The sequence below is a fragment of the Spea bombifrons genome, chromosome 13 (genome assembly GCF_027358695.1).
Source record: "Spea bombifrons isolate aSpeBom1 chromosome 13, aSpeBom1.2.pri, whole genome shotgun sequence".
NCBI lineage: Eukaryota > Metazoa > Chordata > Amphibia > Anura > Pelobatidae > Spea > Spea bombifrons.
This window is the reverse complement of record NC_071099.1, coordinates 11,538,539-11,563,088: the sequence shown is the minus strand read 5'-3', so window position 1 is coordinate 11,563,088 and position 24,550 is coordinate 11,538,539. Positions and strand designations below refer to the sequence as shown.

Sequence of the window (24,550 nt, the reverse complement as noted above, 5' to 3'; positions counted from 1 at the left end):
TTATTATAGCTATTAAAAATCCATCTTTTTTGTTACAAAGAAAATTGTCCTCAATTGAATGCTTTAAATTGGTTAACAGTATAAAATATAACTGCTACCCCCAAACTGATGTATTAGGGTCCGTAGTAGTGGAAGCCAATAGGGAGCTGTTGAAAGGGGTGTGGCCAATCCTATATTTGATTGGCACCGCTACAAAAAGGGGAGGGACTAACAGATTATAAATTAAAATTGTAACAAAGGGAAGTTACTATGCTTTGAAGGGTGAGGAGATAGTTGTTAAAGGGACAGTCATGCTCATATTTATGGATTTTAAATTAGTAAAAAAACAAAAAATGCAATTACTGTTCCTTTAAGGAAGCAGGGCTCCAACAACATGATTGCTTGCAGTTGCCAGACATCCCCCACCCTCATTGGCTGTCACAGAACTACCCAAGGAAGATGGAACAAATCATTGTAGAAAACGGGGGAGTTTAGAAAAATATTATCCATATCTGCATTTAACATGAACACCGCCGCTGGAAAGATCTTGGCCTACCCACAATTATTTTATTTTGCACAGGATTTTCCTATAATACTTCACATCAGGAAACAATAATACGTTTGTCATTTCATTTGTCAACTAATACAACAAAATCTCACCGGATATGAATTTTCTGAAATTTTAGGCTAAAAATAACATTTTAAAATGATCTCTGGTAATTCTTGCTTATACAGCCCCACGTCTGTCCGGCACGGCAGTCAAAATAATCTCTGTAAATACCAAGCACTCTATGAACAGACCCGAACTTCTGAATTATTAAAACAGCTTCCAACTCATTTAAAGCGGATTTATCATTTTCCCAAAATCCTTCATTTTACAGATCTATATGCTACATAATCACATTCAATGCCGCTTCTGTGAAAACAATGAATTGGATTTGTAAATCTTTCTTTCTGTGATTGGACTATTACTTGCCCACAGGTGATGCCAGTTTTGGCTAGAGAATACTGTAACGGGTTCACCAAGAGAGCTGTAGTAACTCCCAGAAATCACCCACATGTATCCTCCTGTTGTCCCCGGAATCACTTCCAGCACCAGTCAGCATGCGCACCTTGGAACCATGCTATGTGTACCCAGTAAGTAGACATACAACTACCTTGAACTGAGTACAGCAGGAATGAACAGTTTATTGTTGTAAAACATAGACTGATATAGCCACAGAACATTAACATAAATTAACATTGATAAACAGGTAGACAACCCAACCTTTAATCCCCTTTAGCTACTGAATATCCCCCTGGTAGCCATCCTGTTAATGGGATTAGTCTAACAATGGAGTTCCTGCCTGTTTGGCAGCCAGGCTGGAGCCATCTCTGAGTACCTTGGGCCCCTGGATGACAGGTCATTCTGTCACATATCTCCCCTTTTAAAAAGAAGACTGAACTGGGGCCAGACCCGAACCGGGTCTGCATCCAGTTCAGTCGGGGAGCACAGTAGGGTGCACTTAGAGACTGGGGAGTTCAGGTCCCAGACGAGGACAACAGTCCCACTCGCCAGGGCAAGTAGACAGGGTCCATAATCTGCGGGTAGCAGGCTTGCTTTCAGTCCTCTCCAGGGGCCCCAGTGATGGACAGTTCCGTCACACACTCCATCACATATCTCCTTTTTCTGGGGGAGACTGACGTCTGATAAGACCCCACATGGTTTGACTCCAAAGTCAGTCTGTATATCCGGACCACCACTGCCAGCCACAAATTGGTACTCCCCAAAACAATTTAACAAAGGACCAGAACTCACCCAGCCGCATTCTGCTTCTCCAAAATAATGTAACTGCCGCTGGGGAGAAGGGCCAAATGTGCCTTCTCCCTGGAGTCCTCTCAGCCGCTGGGGAGAAAACAGAGCGGCTGGGGTCCCTTCCATATGGGGTTCTGGGATGACTGCTCAACACCTCTGGGGACTGCAGGTGGCGACCGTGGTCCAATCCACCTGCATGGTACAAATGTTTGTATGATCCTCGGCGAGGGGAGGAAAGCCACATGCATCACCTCCTGTATACTCCATCTGCTGGGGAGAGATGTCGATTTGCCTCTCTCCCATTGCCAACACTTCTGCTGGGGATACAGGATCCATAGAAATCACTGCCTCTGGGCAACATTGGGGGGGTAAAGCCAATGGAGCTGGGGTCACAGAGGGGAGCGGGCAGAGGTCAGCGGCACTCTGCCCCGAGGGCAGCGCTTCAACTGCATTTGTAAAATCCAGTGGCACCACCAACTCTGTGGCTGCCCGACCGGACCCTCCTTGGTTACTGCGGTCAGGCTTGGGAACAAGGGGAAGGGGTGGGCAGAGGCCAGCAAAGCTCTGCCTCGATGCCAGCAGTTCAGCTGGGGGATCTGGCTGGGACATGCAGGGGAGGTCTCGGTCAGTTTCTGGGCCATATTGCAGGGAATAGGGCAAAGTGTCTGGGGTGAGGGAAGGGAGTGGGCAGAGGCCAATTGCGCTCTGCTCAGATGTTTGTGCTTCTGGTGGGGGCACAATACTCACAGGATCCACTGGGGCACACTGCTGAGCACGGTCAAAGAGTTCTCGGTAGGCCTGCTCCAGGAACCATTCTTGGTAAACCAAATAATCAAAATCAGCCCACAAGTCGGGCAGGTAACAGAGCACATCTGCGAGAATCCCTTCCCTGAACTCCCGGATCTCCTTGCACCGATATTTCGATGGGCTCCCAAATTCTCGGTCCTCTTGTAGGCTTTCCATTATCAATCCCGGGCCGCCAAAGTCATCGCCCTCTGGCATGTAGTCATCCTTCAGCTCTGGACACCACTGCACGGCCTGCCAATACAGGGCCCGGTATCCACAATCCACAGTCATTTCAAGTGGAAGCAACTTCTCCAACTCAGCCACCATGTCTTCTTGAGGCTGCTCTCCCAGGTACTGCATTCGCCAATCTAGTTGTAGCACGTACCATTCCTTGGAGGATGGAAGGACTATTCCCCGGACACCCTGGTCCTCTCTGAGAGCCTCCATCCAGGCATTTATGTAACTTGCAACTCTGCTGTACACCAACACGTCCTGTAGTGCTGGAACCATCTTTGGCTTGCTGCTGGTATACCCGCTCTTACTCCGCAGGATCCACATAGACTGATATAGCCACAGAACATTAACATAAATTAACATTGGTAAACAGGTAGACAACCCAACCTTTAATCCCCTTTAGCTACTGAATATCCCCCTGGTAGCCATCCTGTTAATGGGATTAGTCTAACAATGGAGTTTCTACCTGTTTGGCAGCCAGGATGGAGCCATCTCTGAGTACCTTGGGCCCCTGGATGACAGGTCATTCTGTCACAAATACATTTTATCTTCTATAAAACACATCAGGGTTCGAAGATTTGTTTTTTTTTACTCCCCACATTAAAAATGTGGACAATATTTAATTATTATTTCATAGTGTTCTGTGTTTTATAGGCACTCCGTGCCTTCTAATGCCTTGTATTGAGTAGCACCCAAGAGGGCGATCTGCCGCACTGTTGGTTTTGCGTCAGTGGGACTGCCCCCCCACGGACCCTTAACCGGGGTATATTTTCACATCAGCATCATGATTCCTAGTTAAACACTAAAACTTCAAACCAAGACGACATAAGCGGCTACATGATGGATATCCTAGACACCGGGCTTTAAGGCCAGGCCGGCAGCATAGAGACAGATGCTGCTCTCCTAGGTAGTAAAAACAATATAAGAGCTTCTGTATTACATCATTAATGACTCCCCAGTCTGCAAGACTGAGTGATATACAGTATATATATATATGTATATAGACCACCCAGCTGTTTTACTGGATTAATCCTAAACCGCAAGTTCCATGACCTCTGAAAACTGAAAATCAGATTCCGATGGAAAACCTTCTTCTTCAAGAATTCCAGTAAAAAACGATTACCTTCTTCAGGTAAATGAAATTCTACACCGTACGTGGACGTTCTGCATTTCTCGTTCAGATTATGTCGTTTGGGGTTCCAGTTTGTAAGCATTGGTTATTGTAACATTTTGAAGAATCAAGCCATTTTTTATGCTTTCCCAGTAGACTATGTTTCTGTCTCTTCGAGATCTGAGCCCCGCGTTGGTGAGAAACAATTCCTGATAACTCACCTGGCGGTTTGCTGCTGGCATTTCCCAAACTCCCAGCGCATCCACGTCTCGGGGATAAATTTCAGGGACGGACCCGGTGGCGCACAGCACCGTGGTAGAAAAACTCGGGTGCCCGGACAAGGAAGTGGTGGTGCTTGCTAGTCCTCTACGGCACAGAGGGGCTTTGGGCACCTTAGTTTTTAATAAAATGTATTCAATTGATTTGTTTTACCAGCCTTTAACTAAACCTGGCTATGAAAATTTATCCATCTTTGAAAATTGGTGGAAATTGCTTTTTGGAAAAAAAAAAATTAACCACTTGTGGTCTCTCGATTCACGTGATAGTTCAGACAATTAAAAGGAAAACTTACCAGACCCAAGTCAGAAAAAAACCCGATGATAAGAAGCTCAATATTTCTGGAAAAGTAAAAAATTATTACATCATATTGCACTGAAAAAAACTTAGGTTCCTGATTAAATAACGATCATGGCAGAAACACAAGAGATTTGAACAAGTCTCGGTTGGGGCGAGTATTTTAAAACCAGACTGCATTAAGAGTACCCCCCCCACACACACACACCCTTCAGCTCCAATTTATTTACTGGAGGGATGATGAAATTATGATTCTCTCAGGGCCTACAAAGTGCTTGTATTTCTTTTAATGATTTTTGTTGCTTGTTTTGGAACGGCTCGAAAATTCTTCGGATCCAGCTGCAGAGGAAGAAACAAGAAATTCTGTGGTTTGTGAAAAAACATCACAAGGAGGTCTCGGACACTTTTTTTTTTTCTCAGAGACAATTTATTAAGATTTCAGAGACAGCTCACGACACGAACAAAAGTCATAGAATGTTGCGCATCTCCTCAATGGGTTTGTATAACTCGATACAAGCTACCTGCCCCATATTATAACTGAACCCGCTGACCCCCTACAAGCTGGAATGACTCAGTCTCATCTTACAATAAGGGTTTAGAGCCGCTCCATTGTTCCAAGTCTGTAACATCATCCAAATTGTTTAATAACACAAATAACCTTTAATAACTGGAGGAATTCTACGAAATGACACAATTATTTTCTCGCCTTTGAAGCTGCGTGTCCTCCTGTCACAAGACATGCGTGAAGATTTAAAACACAGGACCATGACATTTTCAGTTATGGTTACAATCCCCCCCCCCCATCAGACAGACATAATTAATCTCTTCCTTTGATGGCTAATTTGAAAAAGTTTGGTTTTGAGGATCTCCGCACACTAAATTACAATGCTATTAGCACTCATCTAGGTCAAAAAGCTGCCATTTGCACTCCAAATAAATTAAAATCAACCCCCCCCAAAAAAATTCCATGGCTTCACTCGGGAATTATAGGAATGCGAAATGAAGACTACGCCGCACACCGGCGAGGAATATGTCAGAGCTGCACAAACGAAGGCATAGACTTAATTGGAAAAGACAAGGGACATCCTGGTCTCTTTAGCTAAAATCTCAATGTTTGAAAGTCCACGTATTCCTATTCCAAGATAGTAAAATAAGTACACATTATGCGATGCAAAATGATAATTATCATCCCAAAATATCTCCTATTTTCACTTTACCTAGACCTTAAAAAAGCTACAAAAAGTAAAACAAAAAAACAAATATTTAAAACCCCAGTAAGAGTTGATAATCCTTTTGTAATCTCCAAGGATTCTCCTTCTCTTCTGTTGTTGATGTTGATTGGAATTTTTGTCTTTTTAGGTTCGATTGAGGATGAGCCTTAGTGCCACCCAAACGTTTACAATCCGTTAAATTGGCCACATTGGCCTTTCTTCACACTAAGTCCTAGACTGAATGGCACGTTTAAAGCTCTTGGACCTGGTGTTCGGAGGAGACACCTGATAAGTGACGAAGGCCTTTTGTCTTCTTCTGAAATAGGCTACAGCCAAGACTGTGACGCAGACGAGTGGCACCAACAGGAAGATCACCGGCTGCCACTGGCTGGGAATCTCCTTCATGACATTGCGGATGCTCCTTCCAACCACGTGGCTGATCGTTTCCATGGGGTGCAGGATGATTCTCCCCATGACTGAGCTGATTGCCTGGGGACGGCACATAAAAAAAAAAAGAAAGGGTGACAAAAATTTATAACAGGCAGAATAAAAATAATCTTTTAGGAGAAACCGTTTTCTTCTTTCAGTTGGCTTCTAGACTAGCTTCTCCATGGCCGCTTTCCTGGTATTGCCAGGAACGGGTCAGTAGAACGCCGTTCCCTGCTTCGCAAACCACACATAATGAAACAATTCCACAAAAGTGAAACAAACGGCTGGGTTTTTGCCATGCGTCCCGAAGATGGGACGTTTAAGGAAATTGCTGTGTCGAACCAAATGGAAGTAATTTGCCTCTTTTAAGTATCTATACTGACATGTAAGTTTTCCGTTCCGACAAAGGGAAGCCATATTAGTTTTTTTTTTTGTTTTTTTTTAAGCAAGCAAATATGTTTTTGATTTTTGTTTATTTCTAGGCAGCCAGTAATATTATCCTTATTGCGCCTGGATTCATTTAAAGGTTATTTTATAGTTTTTTCTTCCATCTGAATACTATTCTGCACCTTAAGAAATCCAGAAATAAACCATGAAATATTTCATTTGCCATGGAATATATTAGTCTTTTTGGGGGTGATTTATTTCTTTTACAATATTGATCAAACTCTGATTAAATTTGTAACGTAAAGCGTACACACCAATATAATTGGACTGGTTTGTCGCCTAGTTTTAGATTAGAATATCCGTGGTGTTCCTGCGCTGCATGAAGGGCCGATCTGATTTCTGTGTAATACTGAGCATGATACAACATTTAGGATAGCAGGACAATCCATTAGAAGGAGAAAAGGATTTCATGTGACTTGAAGTAATTCAATTGGGAAGTAAATATTTAATCTTTTCTTGAGCTAGACGGAGAAGCCACGGTATTGGAACACAAGACTCGGGTAAACATATTCAGACGTAAGGAAAGTGATACCGGCCAATAATACTTGGCCATTACAAGCTACGAGAAGGTTGAGGTCTCCTTGAGTTGAAGACTGATAGTAATTTGCAAGTAAATTGAAATAACCCCAAATTATATACAGCGCTGAAATAATCTCTAACGTAAATTTCCATTTTTACTCTATCTATATTTTTAAGCTCAGGCACGTAAAAAGAATAGCCGTTGGCATTTTATGGAATTCTTTCTCCATTTCCCATAATCCCTCCCACCAGCCCAAACAGGAAGTTGTAAGCCGCGTCCTGTTCTCCTGTTGCATTGTTTTAGCTCTAGTGCTAGATATTGTTTCTGTATGAGCAGCTCCTCTGTAACGCTATTATCACAGATATTTCAGGGTGAGGGGGCGATTTAACCCTGTGAGGGGGCAACAAGATGGCAGCTCCTGCATAGAGCGGGGGGGGGGTAACAGAGGTAACAGAGGGGAGTATTATACACTCTTGTATGTGACAGTTTCTCTGTAAAGAGGTGGCCATCTTTATAAGTGATTTGTGGCCCCTTAAGCAGGGATCCCTGTGACTATAGGCAGCTTTTATAATCATACACCATGCTACCTCCTGGTGATGCCGGATTGTCTGGAATGTTATTGTTCTGATAATTGCAGATGAGGACTGTGTGGCTATTACATGTGACAATAGACTAATCACTTTGCTTTAAGGTGGTATATATATTCTCCCTGCAGGGGGTTAGGATATTGGATAGATTATATACGGTCACTACAGTCATTAGCTGGGAGCCTTTACACTCCAAATATCACTAAACACAAAGAAAAGCATTTGCGTGCCGAGTGTAGTATAACCCCGTATGTTGTAGACCCTTGTAAGTATTGGAAACGTTATTAAACTGACATGGAAAAGAGCTGTCCCATCCCTTCATGGTTTTGAATCCTTCAGGTGATATACCTGGGAACGGTCAGTGATTGTTCATCGAGTCTCAGAGTTTTTACCCCAGTCTCATGATGAATGGGTAGAATGGGCAGATTCTCAGGGTAACTCAGTCTAGAGGTGACTCCTTCCTCTGATTTAATGATATCTGAGCATCCCGACTGGTGACCTTCTCACAGCTTTACCTCCCGACAAGTCCTAGTTTCCATAAGGACCTTTATTAAAACCACTAGGCTTCTACCATTAGTGAGTCTCTACGATACGATCTGTGTGATTGGCTGTGTGAAGATTGTCGTGATCGTCTCATTTTTAAAGTTCCTATATACAAACAGTATACATTCACTCAAATGTACTCTAAATTTCAAATCTCCCATGAGGAAAGAATGTGGTATTCCTGATGTAGCAATGAACTGACATATATTCTCACCTCAATCAGATGTTTTGATCCATTATCACATGATTTCTCATTGAAAGGAAAATTTACATAGGATACAATTTAAGGAGGAAAAAAAACACCTTTGTATAATTTTTTTAGAAAAATCAGACCTCCCCCCATGGACTGCTTTTGTGTCGCTGCCTTTCTTAGGGGTTTGTAAAGCCCCAGGTCTGACTTACCCTTTGAAGTGTTCAGACTGCTAGTAGAATGTGTGTTAATGGCCCCAGGGACTGAGTTTTCAAGTTGTGGGTCAGTAGCAGGTCAGTTCTCTGCAGGTTTAAAGCTACAACTTCTGCATTAAGTTGCCAAGTTAAACCCAGGACTTTCACGCCCTGAAATATTAACTCAAGTGGCAGATCCCTGCAGGTCTAATAAAAGGGAACGCGGCAGACCAAAGATCAATAAAGAGTTATTTTATCATTCACTGGGTCAGTTTATTTCATTATTTTGCCCTATTTCCATTCCCATTTAGTCACTCTCCAAAACTATTCCTCCCAGATCCTCCAACCTCCGCAGTCGACATCATTCTCCAAGGTCATCACCTAGTTTTTGCCCCGGAAACTGTCCTTACCAAGTGACACCAAGTTCTCTCTTATCACCTGTCCTGATCTCTCTGCCACATTTGACATGGTTGACTCTCCCATGTCCTCTGGCCATCCGTGGTCTGTCTTATGCATGGCTCATGTCCTACATCTCCAACAATCTCTATCTGTGGTGTATTCCAACACCCTAATGACTGCTTTTCAGCACTGGCACCCCAGAGTTCTGTTCTTGGTTCCCACTAATCCTTTCCCACCTAGACTATTGTAACTCCTTTCTTACTGGTCTTTGTGCTTCCTATATTTCTCTTACAAAATCTATTTTCAACTTAGCTGCTGGAATATACTTATTGTTCCCCAGAACATCGTGTGTACTAAAAATCCTGGAAAATGTTCCTTATTGCCTACAAGGCTTTTCAGCTGTCATCCCTATTCTATATGTAATGTCCGCAAACGCAGACAGGTATTTAGCATGCGCTACTTGGATGATATTGTAAAATAGTCGTAGTTTGCTCCAGGGCATCTTAAACCAAGTATTGTTCTCCAGAGATTAGTGCTTTATTAAACTTCATAATTTGTATCGCTCGTTTAGCGTGCCCTCAGGGTGTTGCAATCCGGCTGTGATACTCTGTATCGGAATTACAGACAGCGTTTAGTAGAATGGCCGAGGGTGATAGAAACTTCCACAAGGAACATTAAACTAACCTTTAAATGACTGAATGGATCTGGAACTGGAAAACTGATCACTTACTTCCAACAGGAGAATAAAACATTAAGAAAAGGATTGGATATAAAAGCAAAATCCAAACCAGATGACTTTTACTTATTTGTAACAAACAACTAATTGAATCCACAGAATTTTGTGACAAAATTAATGAATTATGCATTTTCTCTTCCTTTGCAAATAATAAAATCTCTTTTTTTTTGTTTTCATGTTATGAAGAAATTCCTTATTTACCCCAAAATATTCATCATTAAAGAAAGAAGGAAAGAATTTGGCAGATTTCTGGAGGTTGAAGGTTCCGTTACAATCTCTCTGTGCATCATCCATGGAATATCTGACTTCAAGGAAATCAGTCTTTATCATCTCTGGCTGTTTATCCCAAGCACACAAACATTTTATCCTGAATATTTCCCTCTTTTAAAACCTGAGGGGACAACACGTAATGCAGAATAACATTCACATTAAAAATATATTATATATTTTATATATTATAATATATTTATATTTTCCTAAAAAAAGAGAGATAAACCTAGGTGTGCCTGATAAATATCTATTCCTACAATGTACCTTCCTTTGTCTAGATTAAGTTTTAAGAATATTTTACCTGGTTTATAAAACATCTTATTGGAGCTTATTAAAAATGGCAGCAAGGACTATCGATGAATTAAAACTTTAGAATGAGGGTACGGTATATGGAATTATTTCTTTTTTAGACTATTAAAGAAAGCACAACATGGAAGATGTACCCAGAGCAAAAAATAAATAACTAAAGGACACAGATTGTTAGGGTGCTTGTAAGAGGCAAAAGCATGATGGGACTGTGCTTGCTGTGATTGCTGTTAGCAGACCCCATACTCCTGGCAGCATCAATACACAAGGGGGGCAGCTAGCTAGGTTTCAGCATGTACTGGCTGACTTCGCATGATAGGAGTGTGATCGCTAACAGCAATCATAGTCCCATCATGCCTAGGTTCCAGCACTTACACATCCATGTTATCACACACACACTCATTCATTCATATACTCATTCATTCACAGATTCATTCCCTCAATCACGCACACTCATTCAAACACCCTCCCCACCCCCTTACCTGCACTGCAGCTCCTCGATGCCGCTCACAGACTTCAGCAGGGGGCGCGGCCTCCCTCTGCGTTCTCTGGTACTGCACAGAGGAAGGATGACTGGAGCAGAGTCATGTGGTGTCACGTGAACTCTGCTGGGTTCCGCTTCCTCTATGCAGTACAAAAGACCCTCCCACAGGTAAGTAGCAGGGCTCTTGTTGTAGCAGGGCTCAAGGTGCGGCCCGCGTAAGATCGGTTGCCCTGGCTGCCGATCATACGCGGGCCGCACCTGTTCTAGTGACATATTGGAGGTAGAAAAACATGTAAATTGTCTTCAGCCATTTAAAAATTAACTTTTTGTAGTTGTCAAAATTCTAGACTTTTCTGTAAGTGTGAACCTTCGTTACCTTGTTATGTCCTCTTGCAAAATCCTGGAAAATACGTGGCTTTATGTGACATCCATTGTGGATTTACCCCAAAAATATGATATTGTGTTTTCACAGGAGATCCATCGGAACTTTCTGATAAAACCACACAATGGGCTGAAGATAGGGACCTTTTCTGCTCGGAATAAATTGTTTATGTTGGCAAATGTAAAAATCCTAAGGGCCGCAGCCAAATGCCTAAGAACACAATTTAAGGAATTTTGTGACGGTTGTAAACAGATTGTACGGCTCTGAGTTCCCATCAACAATTACACTGCAAAAGGCCAATATTCATATTGCGTTAGTGTTTTGTCCAAACGTCTGGGGCGGGCTCATCAAGTAGTAGGTAATTTAGTGTAATTAACAGCTCGTTAAGTCGAATCTTGGAGGAGGCCTTTGCACATTTGCTTAATTCCAAAAAAAAAAACCTCAATACACATAGTATTCGGAAAAAGCGTTTTGAATCAACCACTCATCTTGCTAGAAAGAAAAACATCAATATAATACAAAATGTTGGACCAAAAACGCTGAATTCTTTGGATAAATTCAGACAACTAATTTAGTTTCCTGAATTTTCGGTTCGGACGAAATTAAAAACCTTTTCCATTTGGAAATTCGTTGTCACTCACTCAAGCTCTCTCACAGTCTCATTCTCTTGCATGCTCTCGCTCAATGTCTCCCTATCTTCTCCGCTGACCGATTCCATGTCCCGGTCTCCTTTTCAGCAGCTCCGCTTCTTCTCTTGCCTCTTCTTGTTCGTCTGTCTTCTTTCATTGTCCGCTTCTCCCTGGTACCAATTCCGTTAACCAGGCCTCCCGGTTAGCCTCTCCCAGTTCCTCCAATAAGCTGATACCAAGGGGAAATGTATGAAGAACCAAGACAGAAGATAGAAGAAAAGAGTCAAGAGAAGAAGCAGAGCTGCTGTAAAGGTGGCAGGGACATGGATGCGGTCTGCAGAGAAGGTAGGTAGAGTAAGAGTGAGTGAAAAAGCTAAGAAAATGAGGAGCTCTCCGCTTCCTTTTCATTTGTTTTGTTGGAGGTCCCTCCTTGTTTTTGGTCATTAGCAAATTTAAATAGGAATCTGAATGCACAGAGACTTTGGACACTGTTAGATTTATCCCAGAAAAGTCAATTTAAGTCTATATACTGCGCCAATGCTTTAGATGTTCTTGTTGGTGGCATCAACCATCTAGAACCCTAAGTTGTCCTCACTCTTATGAAACCACAAGTGTAGTACACAACCATCTAGAATACTGAGTTGTCCTCATCCTCATAGAACCATAAGTGTCAGATACAACCATCGAGAACCATATGCGGTCTTCTGCATTCCAGAATCATTTGGAATATATTTCTCTGTTCCCCCTTCCTCAATGGTATGAGGTTTGGTAAATCTTATGCTTATTGAGTCACATTTTATTTTCTATAAAACAATCCTTTGTCGTGAGATATTAAGCTCTGCTTCTGACTGATCTCCGAGTAAATAATTTAGGGGTGTAAGATTCCATTGCCAAGTTTATCTTTTATTATTTAAGGAATTCAAAGCAAAACTGACTTAAATCCCTAAAGAATGTGAATTTAAACATTTTAAGGTTTGTTCTCCCGTGTTCCCAGGAAAGAGCGTGAAGTTGGGTATTTGAAGCCAACACACTCAGGCATGAATGTTCCTCCCGTATCCACAGCCGTTAGCTTCTGGAGGGGAAAGACCATGGACCTAGGAGACCCCTTTATCTGCTGTTACCATCAAGACAGGTGATTGCATCATTGGTGAAAAAAACACCATAGAGGAGAGGTCTAGGATGTTATATAATGGGCGTTGTAAAGTTTGGGTTAGGGTCAAGATGATTATTTGTTTCGCAGTGGGAAATTGGGATATCAGAGCGCACATGACAAGGAACTGACTAGATGCTTAGAATGTAAGCATCTTGGAACCAAACGCATCAATTAGTGGCATGTGCTGGATCCCTGGATTTGATCTGGATACACATATTCACTAATACATGCCCAGACTGTCCCTTATACGACTTTCTCAGCAAAGGGGCACATCACATGGGTCAGCTGCACGAACATAAAAGATTCCATATTGTTCCAGAGGGGAAGACAGATCAAGAGGCTGGAGCAAGATATTTTCCTGAGAACTCTCCACTTCATGTAGTGTCTTATGGCAGCCCCTGTTCACAAAGCCTAGAGGAAACCAAGCGTGGTCATATCTCTATCTCTCTCTCCGTCTGTAGGTTAATTGAATCCTTTACGTTGACATCAATGGATGTTACTAAACCTTCTTATATGCAAGTTTAAGCAGAATCAGGTCCTTAGTTTTCCTGTAACATCCGTTCCAGCTGTAGAACGCTGGTTTACTTAATCTCGCAACATATTGCCAACCCTGCCATCTGCAACGCACATGGAGTCCGATGATTTATTAGCGGTCTAGAGTTTTTGTAATTTTATTTTGTTTTATTATTTTTCTTTTTTTATTTATTAAGTGACCATATGTTTTTAAGCAGTTCCCAAACAAAAGCACTTCAACGTAACATAAAGCGACAGTTTTTCTGACACATTTCCCCATTTCTGAGTTTGTGGGCCAAACCTCATCAGTTTTTTTTTTTTTTTTTTTTTTTTTGTACAAACATTCTAATTAAGGAACCTAAATGTAAATTATAGGCGGGAACCATCCAAGAATGCACATAGAATGGGGAGATTTTTCGTATCTCTACCTTTATGGATAGCCAGCTTGGGAAACTGGTAGGAGCTCAATGCTTGTATTTCAGTAACTTCCCAGGATGCAGCCTCAGCCAGGACCCGCAGCTTCTATTTAGCCCTGTTGCCCCTCTGAGCAATGTCTCTGAGGGCAAAGAACATTCTTCTGCTGTTTTCTTGCAATTGGCAACAGCGTTCCTTCAGTAACAGACTCATACGAGAAGTAAGAAAGATATGTGGCATCGGGAAACTGTTTCACGTTATATGATTGGGCCCAGAGACCTCTTCCCCCCACCATTACCCGGGAGGACAACTAGGTAACCAGAAGGAAAAGACACAAAGATGGCAATGGAGGAAGCCCAAGAGACCACCCTGAAATGGGTCATGAGCTGCTCAGTTACAACTCTGTGCAGTGGAAAATGAGAATGGAGTGTATGGATTGGATTTTAATAAGTTATATTACATTCAATTAATTATATATAACGTATATAGGCTTACAACTATTATGTACATTCTCCATGTCTTATTTTTAGTATTTGTTCTACTTTGTGGCTAGACCAGGTGACTCGTTTTATAGATATCATGTTCAATCAGGTTGCCATTTAAAAATCCTTAGAATGACTCAAGGTAGAATTCTGTCCGCCTTCTCTGGGAAGCCGTATTCCACAATGAATATGTGAATGAACCATTTTTATTTTCACCTTTCCCACTCTATCTTGTTATTTTAATCCACTTTTTTGAGGCGCGTCTCAATCACGTGACTTTTCCCCAAACCTGAAAAGCTTCTCTCCTGGTCCCAGGTGAGTATAAGGTAAGGTCCAAGCAATAACCCAGCTAAAAGAAGCTAAATTCCCATCCATTCAGTGAGTCGGGATACCTCCGACCTCTAGCACCGATGACCCAAAGACAATTCAAAGCACAGCAAACAGATCGGCCAACTTAATTTATTTGTGTAAGCAGACCTCTTATCTCAAATATCCATCTCTCTGCACTTTCTCAGCGAGCGTTTGCTATCTTTGGGGAATTTCAGACACAATGTATAAGAATTCCCAGCTGTTTTTAACACATCTTTTGTTTTTCTGATGAAAGCACATGAAATGTGCACCAATCCTGGCACCGCCTGGACTTTCAATTCTCCAAGTGTCCGTTTGCAAGAAAAATAAATTGCGGTTTAATGACCAGCAGAAATCAACGTTTATCTACTGGACACAATAAACACACTCTCGCTCTGTTTGGGATTTCAGTAAGCGCTCTAATCTATGCCAGCCCCTCACACACTTGGAAGAAAAATTCAGTAATAAGACTCTTATCTGGATAAATATCCCCAAGTGTAAAGAATGTTACAACGGGGCTGAAGATGGAAAATTTCAGAAAAGGTGCTCTCGGGTAGGTCACAGTTGGATCAAAAATAAAGGGAGGTATGGAGGTTTGGAGTGGCAGAACGCAATGTGGAAGGTGACGCTGGTTTCAGGACTTGATACAGTCAGAGAGACCTCTAGCTTTCATTTTATAGTTCTATACACACGAGATGAACCCACTGGTATCCCACCTGATACAGGAGCCGCCATATTGGAAACGCAATAAAAGTTGGGAAATCTCATAATGAGAACCATTGAGAATACCTCGGACTGATCGTTGAGGCTGAGGATAAGAGAGAGGTTCTGGATATATTTCATTTTTATAGAATACCTGCTGATTAAAAAAAACAAAACAAAAAAAACAAACAAATATATTTTAAAATAAATAAAAGATGGAATTTAGAATTTGTACATGAATTATCTTTAAAAGTGGCCAGAAATAGGCAACTGTCTCAAGCCACGTTGGGCTGCAGACGAGGATCATGGGCCGTTCCAACTTAAGAGTGCCCATGGTGCCTGACAGCACGAGGATCCACAGAAAAAGCCATATGAAAAATAAAAGGAGGGGAAACTGGTGGCTCCGGTCACAATATGTACATGAAATATCAATAAAAATAGGCAAGTGCTGCAAGCCAGGTAAGGCTACAGATGAGTAGCATGGATGAGTCCTACTTAAGAATGCCTACAGTGCCCGACATTGTGTGAGGCACTACTGATTAAAAAAAAAACATATTACACCTGCGCAGGACTTTCCACTGAGCTTTTTCTTATTGGCCATTAACTAATTCTGATTAATTGCAGTGTGTGGATTAATTAAAAACAGGATATTTTCTTTCACTATAATTCCCTGCGCTGTATTTCCAGTATACTTTAGCACAGAGCGTTGCTCTCAAATTGCATCCAGCCTGATAGGTCACGGGTTCCGAAAACCCACTTTTATTTATAACAGCATGAATCTCGGAGCTTAACTCCCCACGACGCTTTGTTTTTTAAATATATGTTAGAACGAGAGGGTGCGGATGGGAAAAAGAGAAGGCAAACAGACCGCTGCGAAAATGATCACAGTGACCCATAATCCTCGCCTCGACCCGTAATCCTCGAGCGTTTCATCTCGTATTTAGTAGCATTACAGGTGGGATTTGCCGGGAGAGTAACGGAAAGTCATTACAAACACAGAACACATGGTTCCCATTCCTCCGGCAGATATGAATTACTGAAACAACTTTCCTTAACTCGTTACAAAACTTAATTGCGTGTGTAATTGGGACTTTTTATTCCTTCTGTCAGCCGTGCCTCGGTACAAAGGCTTTACGTCCTTAATACTAATTTCCTGTGTAAGTTACGTTACACATACTTGCAGCTTAAGTGCTTAATCTTTCATCAACATTTAGAAGCCACCTCTGGAGAGATCATTTTTTCCCTTTTTTAATTTATTTATTTATTTTAATCTAAAATCTCAAATTTTTCCCATAAGAAAAAGTAAAGAGAAAAGGAAAGAGGGAGAAGAAAACAAAACTTATTTAGACTACTTAAATTAACGTCTGGGCTATGCATTTGATGTGATAAAAACACGTGTAAGGGGTCTTTAGGACATGCACCTTCTTCAGCATTAGGTATACTGACATGCATTATCTTTAGTATGTATGCGCTTTACAAATCTATAAAACAGATTCAGAATTTTTAGACTCAAGAAGACAAATTTGTTGCCTCGTTCTCATTTAATTGTGACATATGTTATATGTGAATTTAATGAACAGAATGAATTGATGTAAGTTCAACAGAATGCAAAGAGAGTTCAGAAATTGGAAGGCCATTTTCAAATGTCTTCAACGATCGTACAGTCTTTAGATATATGATGGGTCTTAAATATCTATATTATATATATATAACATATATATATATATATATATATATATATATATATATTTATATATATATATATATATATAACTATATACAGTATCAAAGCTCACCTAGAGCTTTCAATCTACAGCCACAAGGTAAGGTCAGTTAAATCACAAGGCCACACATGAATGAATGAAACATTCTAGCACCTCGACAGAAAGTAACAGTGAATCAGAAAAACCAGCCCTAAATACAGAGCTAAATATTAAAGCCTGTAATCCTAAGAAATTGTAGGCCGCCCTCCAGCCTTCGTGTAAAAGGAGGCTTGAGAAAGACTTGTGCTACTTTTTCCCATCTCGACGGACCTCCCGCGCTGTCTGAAAGTAACAGAAACCATCGTAGAAAGAAATGATCGGCTTGCGATAATTTGGGTGCTGAACAGTTCCTCGTACAAAAACACAGAAGACTTAATACGGATAAAAAGTTTCACTGGAGGGTTCAAAATAAATATTCAGATGCAAAACGAATGCAACCACACACGCCGAGACAACCAAAACAATTGTTTCCGTTATACACCAATATGCTGACAACCTGTTGATGTTTTCCCGGAGGAGCTTTTTAATAAAACATTTACGTGGCCTTTACACTTACAAAAATACATTTTCTATTCAATGAGGGCAATAGTACAAATTCCTGTTTTTTTGTTTGTGGGACCCTGAACCCATGAGAACGAATCATTGTTTTTACACAAGATGGAAGTCACCCAAATCACGGCGATTACTTCCTCTAAGTCTTAAACACCATTTCTACCAGCGCTTCTTTTTTCATTTTCAGGGTTTAGATGTTGAAGTCATTTCGCTTGGGTCTTTTTAATATTTCTCAGTTAGTTGGTAGAATTACATTTACAAAAAAAAAACACAAAAAAAAGTAACCACAGAAATTTCTCATGTGGGGAAGGAGGCGTGGGGTTTGGGTGGGAAAAACCACAGGAACGTTGACTGTTTTTTCATAAATTGGTGATATAGAAATATCTACACCTGGAATATTCAACTGATTGGCTCTACAAATTCAACTAAATCATCAAGTTGAATGACCAGGGCAATCCCTGCTTGAACACAGGAGACGTAGCACAAGCATTTATTAATTATATGAAGGTAGAATACATTATATTAACTCCTTTTCACTGCCTAGAATTAACTTTATGGTTACAATATATCTAAGTCTCAGGGAGATGTTTATCAAATGGTGATGGTCACAAGCTACGCTGCAGCCAATGAGATCATGAATTATGTTACATATAGTATTTTAGATTTGTCTTGGGTTTGTACCCTGTGGTCATGTGATTTACTGATTGGTTGAAGACCCAACACATAATGCTGCCTATGGCGAAGTTTAAAATGCCCCCCCCCCCCGCCGACGCTAGGGGGTCATTATCTACCCTTCCTCTCCCTCCCTCCCTATTATCTACCCTTCCTCTCCCTCCCTCCCTCCCTCCCTCCCTCTTATCTACCCTTCCTCTCCCTCCCTATTATCTACCCTATCCCCCCCCATTGTACTTCACTTACCTTTCAGCAGTTTTGCGTGGAGTCTCCCTGCTCTGCCACGGTGCGCGCTGCTTTACTGCTGAGCGCCGGAAATGACATCATATTCCGGCGCTCAGCATTACAGGCCGGCACCGAGTCCGAGCTAGAGGGCTCGCAGAAGAGAGAGAGGGGCGCCGAGCGGGTACTGACAACTTGGTAAGCGAAAACCACTCGACGCCCCTCTCTCTCCTCCGCTTTAAAAAAAAAAAAAAGGCGCTTGGGGCCTCTTCAAAAGTGCCGCCTGGGGCAGTTGTCCCACTCTGCTCCATGGTAGGGCCGGCCCTGTGTGGGTTCAAGTCTTCAAACCTGTTTCTATGCCCAGAGATAAAAAAAATACTTTTTCTACTTTAAAAATCGTTCGAAAGGACTTTGAGTCATCAAGATGTTCCTAACATACACGTCACATAGAAATTGCACCTCCACACTCCTGGTTATTTACTGTGAAAGAAATTCGAGTAATGGACTGACAGCTTGTAAACAGAGAATGAAATAGACATTGATGAACGACTTAATTAAGTACTTAGAAGCAACGTATACAATTAACACAAACACTTTCCTTCATCGTGTAAAGATTAAGTGTTGAAAGCATTATAAGCCTGAGGAATTATCGTCTGAGAGATTAAGAAAGTGAAAGAAGGTTTAAGATGCTTAAAGTTTTAGAATCTCTGAAGCATACTAAACGTTCCTGATGTGAGGACAGAAATAGGAAGTTGGGAGGTTCCATATCAATCATTTCTCGTCTTGGGAGATTTAGGATGGACAGGGGCGATGGAATTACAATTCAATTGAGGTTCTAGGAATTACTTTATGGTTACAATGTATCTAAATCTCAGGGAGATGTATATCAGATGGTGATGTCACAAGCTACGCAGCGGCCAATGAGATCATGAATTATGAACATCTCCTTGAATTATAGGAAACTCTTCATCAAGGAATAAAACGCTCAGTTTTGGGGGAAATATGTTTGTTACGGTCTCTGTGATGGGGGGCAGCTCACAATGTTCTTTCCACGTTCTGATTGTCCTCACTACAGTATGAAAGGCTTTTCAGATATGATTAGGAGTGATAAAAACAATGCGCAGGATAGTGGGAATGTTGTAAGAATGACCTTTTTTGATTACGTTTTTTTTGCTTTCCCTTACATCCAATATAACGCTAATAAAATGGGATATTCTTGTGTGATCAGAGATGGGCAGATAAAACAAAGCTCTTTCCACAGCCACATACTGATGGTCACTGAACTACCATGTATACCGCAGACTAGCATTACGATCAAGCGTAGAAGTTAAGGCATAACCCAAGCTCAGGTACTACTCACCATTACTGGGGTCACTTCCCAGAACGGATCCACAAGAAGAGCTTTGTAATAATCTTCACAGGCGTTGTTATTCCAGGAGAAGTTCCAGGAGAGCCAAACCTTCACTGTTCCCCAGAAAGACAAGTCTTCTCTATGGCAGCTGTTTCCATAACCCTGGAGGGGACACATAGGAACATGACATTTACAAATGAAAAACTAACGATCTGTCACCCGAATGAACTGTAACCAGTGGGGTAAGTAGAAGATTCTACCCAGGGAAGCGTTACTTAACATCTAGGCACCATTCTACAATAACATGAAATCCTATAACCTTATACCTTGCTGTGACCTGAGAAGCTTCTTCAGTTCATTCGCTTTTGTCTTTCTGTAGTTGTCCGTCTGATTGTAATGGTCACGTGGTATGCATACCTACACAAGCTTGGTTATTATCGATGAATTAATTTAGATAAAGTGTTGATTCATGCTTTATTTTTAAATGCTGGTAAACATTCTCATTCTGGACAGGATCAAAATTCCATCTAAACTTGTTTTCACACAATACATTAAAAAGAACAACTTTATGAATGTTACAGCTTTAACCTGTAAACTAAGGAGCTCCCGCTTCAATTTAAAATTCTGCCTGAGCTCTGGACTTTCATGAAACTGCATAAAAAGCTGTTGTTGTTTTTTGTTTTTTTTTACCAAAAAACGCAACTGTGAGCATCCATCATTGCTCCAGTGGATTGTAAGCTCTGTGGCATAGGACGCTGTAAAATGGCTCAGGACATCATGGGTTAGTATTTTTACCAGGAAGTATTAATTAGCATGGTTTAAGATTTCACAAGTTTATCCTCAAGCCCCAAATACATGCTAATTCTCCAAGAGCATCAGCCTTTCCTCAAGACCCGAAACACATTTGCATTGGGAAACTGCCCACTGTCTCATTCACCTCTGTAGGCATCTTACAACTACTCGCCCTCACATATACTACATATATAAATTTGCTGCTTATACCCGCACTGAGATAACAGCTGTAATGGGATGACTGCCAATGCCTGGGGTCCTCCAATGGATGAGATTTCTGATGGCTCTTATCTCATTCATTCTACAGGTTCTCCTCATGACAGATGAGAACGAGACGTCTCCTGACGAACACATGTTGAATTCCTATTCCAAGTTACACTGCGGCCAATGAGATCATGAATTATGTACATCTTCTCTAATTATAAGAAACTATTCATCAAGAAATAAAATTACATATTCACCTAGAATATAATGTGCATCATGACACTGTCTGGCATAGGAGACACTCAGATTTTTTGGGGGAAATATGTTTGTTATGCTCTCTGTGATGAGGAGGACAGCTCACAATGTTCTTCCCACGTTCTGATTGTCCCGACTACTAAATGAAAGGCTTTTCAGATAGAATTAGGAGTGCTACAATGCACAAGATAGCGGCTATCTGGTAACAACGTTGCAAAGTACTAATATGAAAAAAGTACCCATCAGCTGTTATAACCTCCGAGTGACAGCGGGTTAATGCTCAAAGATACAGTGTAACAGACAACGGTCCCCAGAATTCATCTATGTTACGCAATAATCATATGAAGATTGAAAAAAGAAGTGTTTTGGTGCTATTGGCCGTGTTGACATCCAACCTAACGACAATAAAAATAGAGGGAAATGTGATATTCACTTAATATCGACTTCTGAATTACCATCCACCATATCAATCGACAACCTCCCAACAGCCCTTCAGAGACCTCCGAGAGACCTTCCCAGGACATTCTAGCTTGATCAGGGATGGGCAGATAAAACAAAGCTCTTTCCTACGGCCGCATACATGTCTGTGGAGTACCAAATTCATATCTCTACTCCTAAGCCTGTGGATCAAAGTGGATTTCCCTGATATAATGAAGAACAAGGAAACAGATGCGAACGTTGAGTCTTTTGGCATTGAATGAATCGCGCTATAGTTTTGCTTAATGTTATGAGATTTTAGCATGTTCCTTCCGGGGGTTGCATGGGAATTATTTTTTTTTTTAACGTTCTAAAAGGTTACAGATTGTCTGTTTGGAATGCATGATGGAGAAATGACACGAAAATGAAATGTTACCTTTGGGTTGGGGTTCTGATCTCATCTGGGCATCAGGCCTGGGCGATAAACTAAAAGACACAGTGGGTCAGGACTGTTGATCATGTGCTTCTTAAATTAGGATCATAGAGGGTCTGAAGGAGATTTGAGATGGTTCTGACTGAGGTTTTAGGAGGAGGCCACTGTCTGACCTGAACATTTTGAAAAGGAACATGTGGAGTCCTGCAGTGAGTAACTAAACTGAATTGAAGACCTTAAAGGAGGACAAGCAAAACCAAGAACTATGTTTTATGCCGAACGTCTAGGACCTGGGCCCAGACGTGAGGACTTCTACACGTGTTTTGGCTCATATTTTGTTCATTATAGATGGCTGCATTTCAGTGAAGCATCCCGACTTTTCATAAAGATCACACTGAGCCTTCACACATGTTCCCATCAAACACCGTCTGCAGCTTCTCCCCGTTTAAACAATCAGCGGAGAGCTAGGAAATGTGCTCCGATTTAAAAACAAAAACAGCTTAATTAATAGCAAACTATACTGATTCGGGCAACAAACCAGAACATTTTGTGAAATTGCGGGGTATGGTTTCCACCAAACCAATATTTTAGAAGGTGGTGTCAAGGATCTGAGTGATTCCGTTTATGAGCCATTTGTTTATTCCTCAAATTTCCAAATCTTCCCAGGATGTTCTAATTATTTTGCCGATTTATAGGAGCACATATTTAATATTATGACATGCAAAGACTTATTGACCACGTCCATCCTTTCTAACTCTCCAGGAAGAAAGAACTGTTATCTATACATAACATATACATATAAATACTTCACATGGCCATGGAAGAACCTTCTTTTTTCAGAAAACCCATGATTTACCCTTCACAAAGTTTAGACTCAAAGAATCTTTATGCTCAGTGAATGAGTAGATTTGGATTCAGTTATGTAGATATGGGAGCTAAAGCCTGAAATACTTGTTAGAATAGTTACAATAAGTAATGTAAACCCAAAATTGAGATAAACGGGAGAAACGGACTTGCTGGCTCGATAAAGAAACCACAAGCTGCACGGATAAGACTTCTTCTAAGAGTAAGAACCAAGGGACTGTTCATGCCTGACACGTGACGTGAGAGGTCATCAGAAGGTTTCAGCCTCAAACTAACAGTGAAATGACCTTTGGGTTTGCGGTCAGTAGGTGAATGTCCGTGAGGATCGTCCCTTCTGAGGATGCAAAGCAAACTCCAGATGTTTACGTTTGAGCTGAAGAGCAGCGAAGCAAGAAAACAGGAACTCAGATTGCATTAAAGGATATGAGGTGTTAAATGGCATCCAAAGGTGGAACCTGCAGACCGGGCTTTGGAGAACCTACCTACACCGCCAATCAAAAGTTTGGGGTCACTTAGCAATTTCCTTGTTTTTGAAAGAAAAGCTGATTTTGTCCACTAAAATAAGATGAAATGGATCAGAAATCCAGCGCCGATGGGGTTAATGTTGTAAAGGACTATTGTAGCTGGAAATGGCTCATTTTTAAGAGAATATCTTCATATCACTCCTGTGTTCCAATGACTCTTTATCACTCCCATCACTCCTGTGTTCCAATTGCTCTTTATCACTCCCATCACTCCTGTGTTCCAATGGCCCTTTATCACTCCCATCACTCCTGTGTTCCAATGACCCTTTATCACTCCCATCACTCCTGCGTTCCAATGGTCCTTTATCACTCCCATCACTCCTGCGTTCCAATGGCCCTTTATCACTCCCATCACTCCTGTGTTCCAATGGCCCTTTATCACTCCCATCACTCCTGTGTTCCAATGGCCCTTTATCACTCCCATCACTCCTGTGTTCCAATGGCACGTTGTGTTCGCTGATCCAAGTTTTAGGTTAAAAGGCTGATTGATCGTTAGAAAACCCTTTCATAATTATGTTTCAACTAGAAATGTACTTTATGTCTCCTATTCACAAGAATAAAAAGTTGTGTTTTCTTGTCTTGTAGATTTAACCAGAATAAATTTATATCTTTGCTTATGAGAAACTGGGTAGTTTGGGGCATGTGAGAGTCTGCGGAACGAAGACGTCTTTGGTAACACGCTAATGAGATTACTTTAGCATTCTGGCTGGTTATGTCCTTGTTTGCACCTTTGTTGATGTAGTACGTATACGATATTATAGATTATAAGTTTTCATCTACTTTCTTATATTGGAAACATTTAAACCCCCTTCAAACCTCTCATTTTACAGTGTTAGGAGTATAATTCTTTCAGCAATCTGGCCGTACTAGGAGTAATGAATAGACACCGATACCACAGTAGATTTCCCCAGACGGCAATATATCTTCTCACGCTGCTACCTCATTTGCCACCCTAATTATTTAAAAACCTTTTGTAATGCCACAAGGGAGACTTCAAGTAGATTTTGTGCAACAGACATTGGAACGCTATCAAGACAAAATGGTTTGGTAAGGCCTATGACCCCACATGATCACAGATCAGGGG

At 41.2% G+C, this 24,550-nt stretch overlaps 1 protein-coding gene across 1 annotated transcript in view; it reads right to left on the bottom strand.

Moving 5' to 3' along the window:
• Nucleotides 1-5,914: 5,914 nt before the first annotated feature.
• The window catches only part of LOC128470887 (chloride channel CLIC-like protein 1), a 28,353-nt gene continuing 9,717 nt past the window's right edge, over nt 5,915-24,550 (bottom strand). Inside the window, exons 2-3 of the mRNA XM_053452745.1 lie at nt 19,987-20,139; nt 5,915-6,178 (exon numbers count right to left, since the gene is read on the bottom strand). Of these exons, the coding sequence (XP_053308720.1) occupies nt 5,915-6,178; nt 19,987-20,139 (417 nt within the window). The remainder of the gene's footprint in view (nt 6,179-19,986; nt 20,140-24,550) is intronic.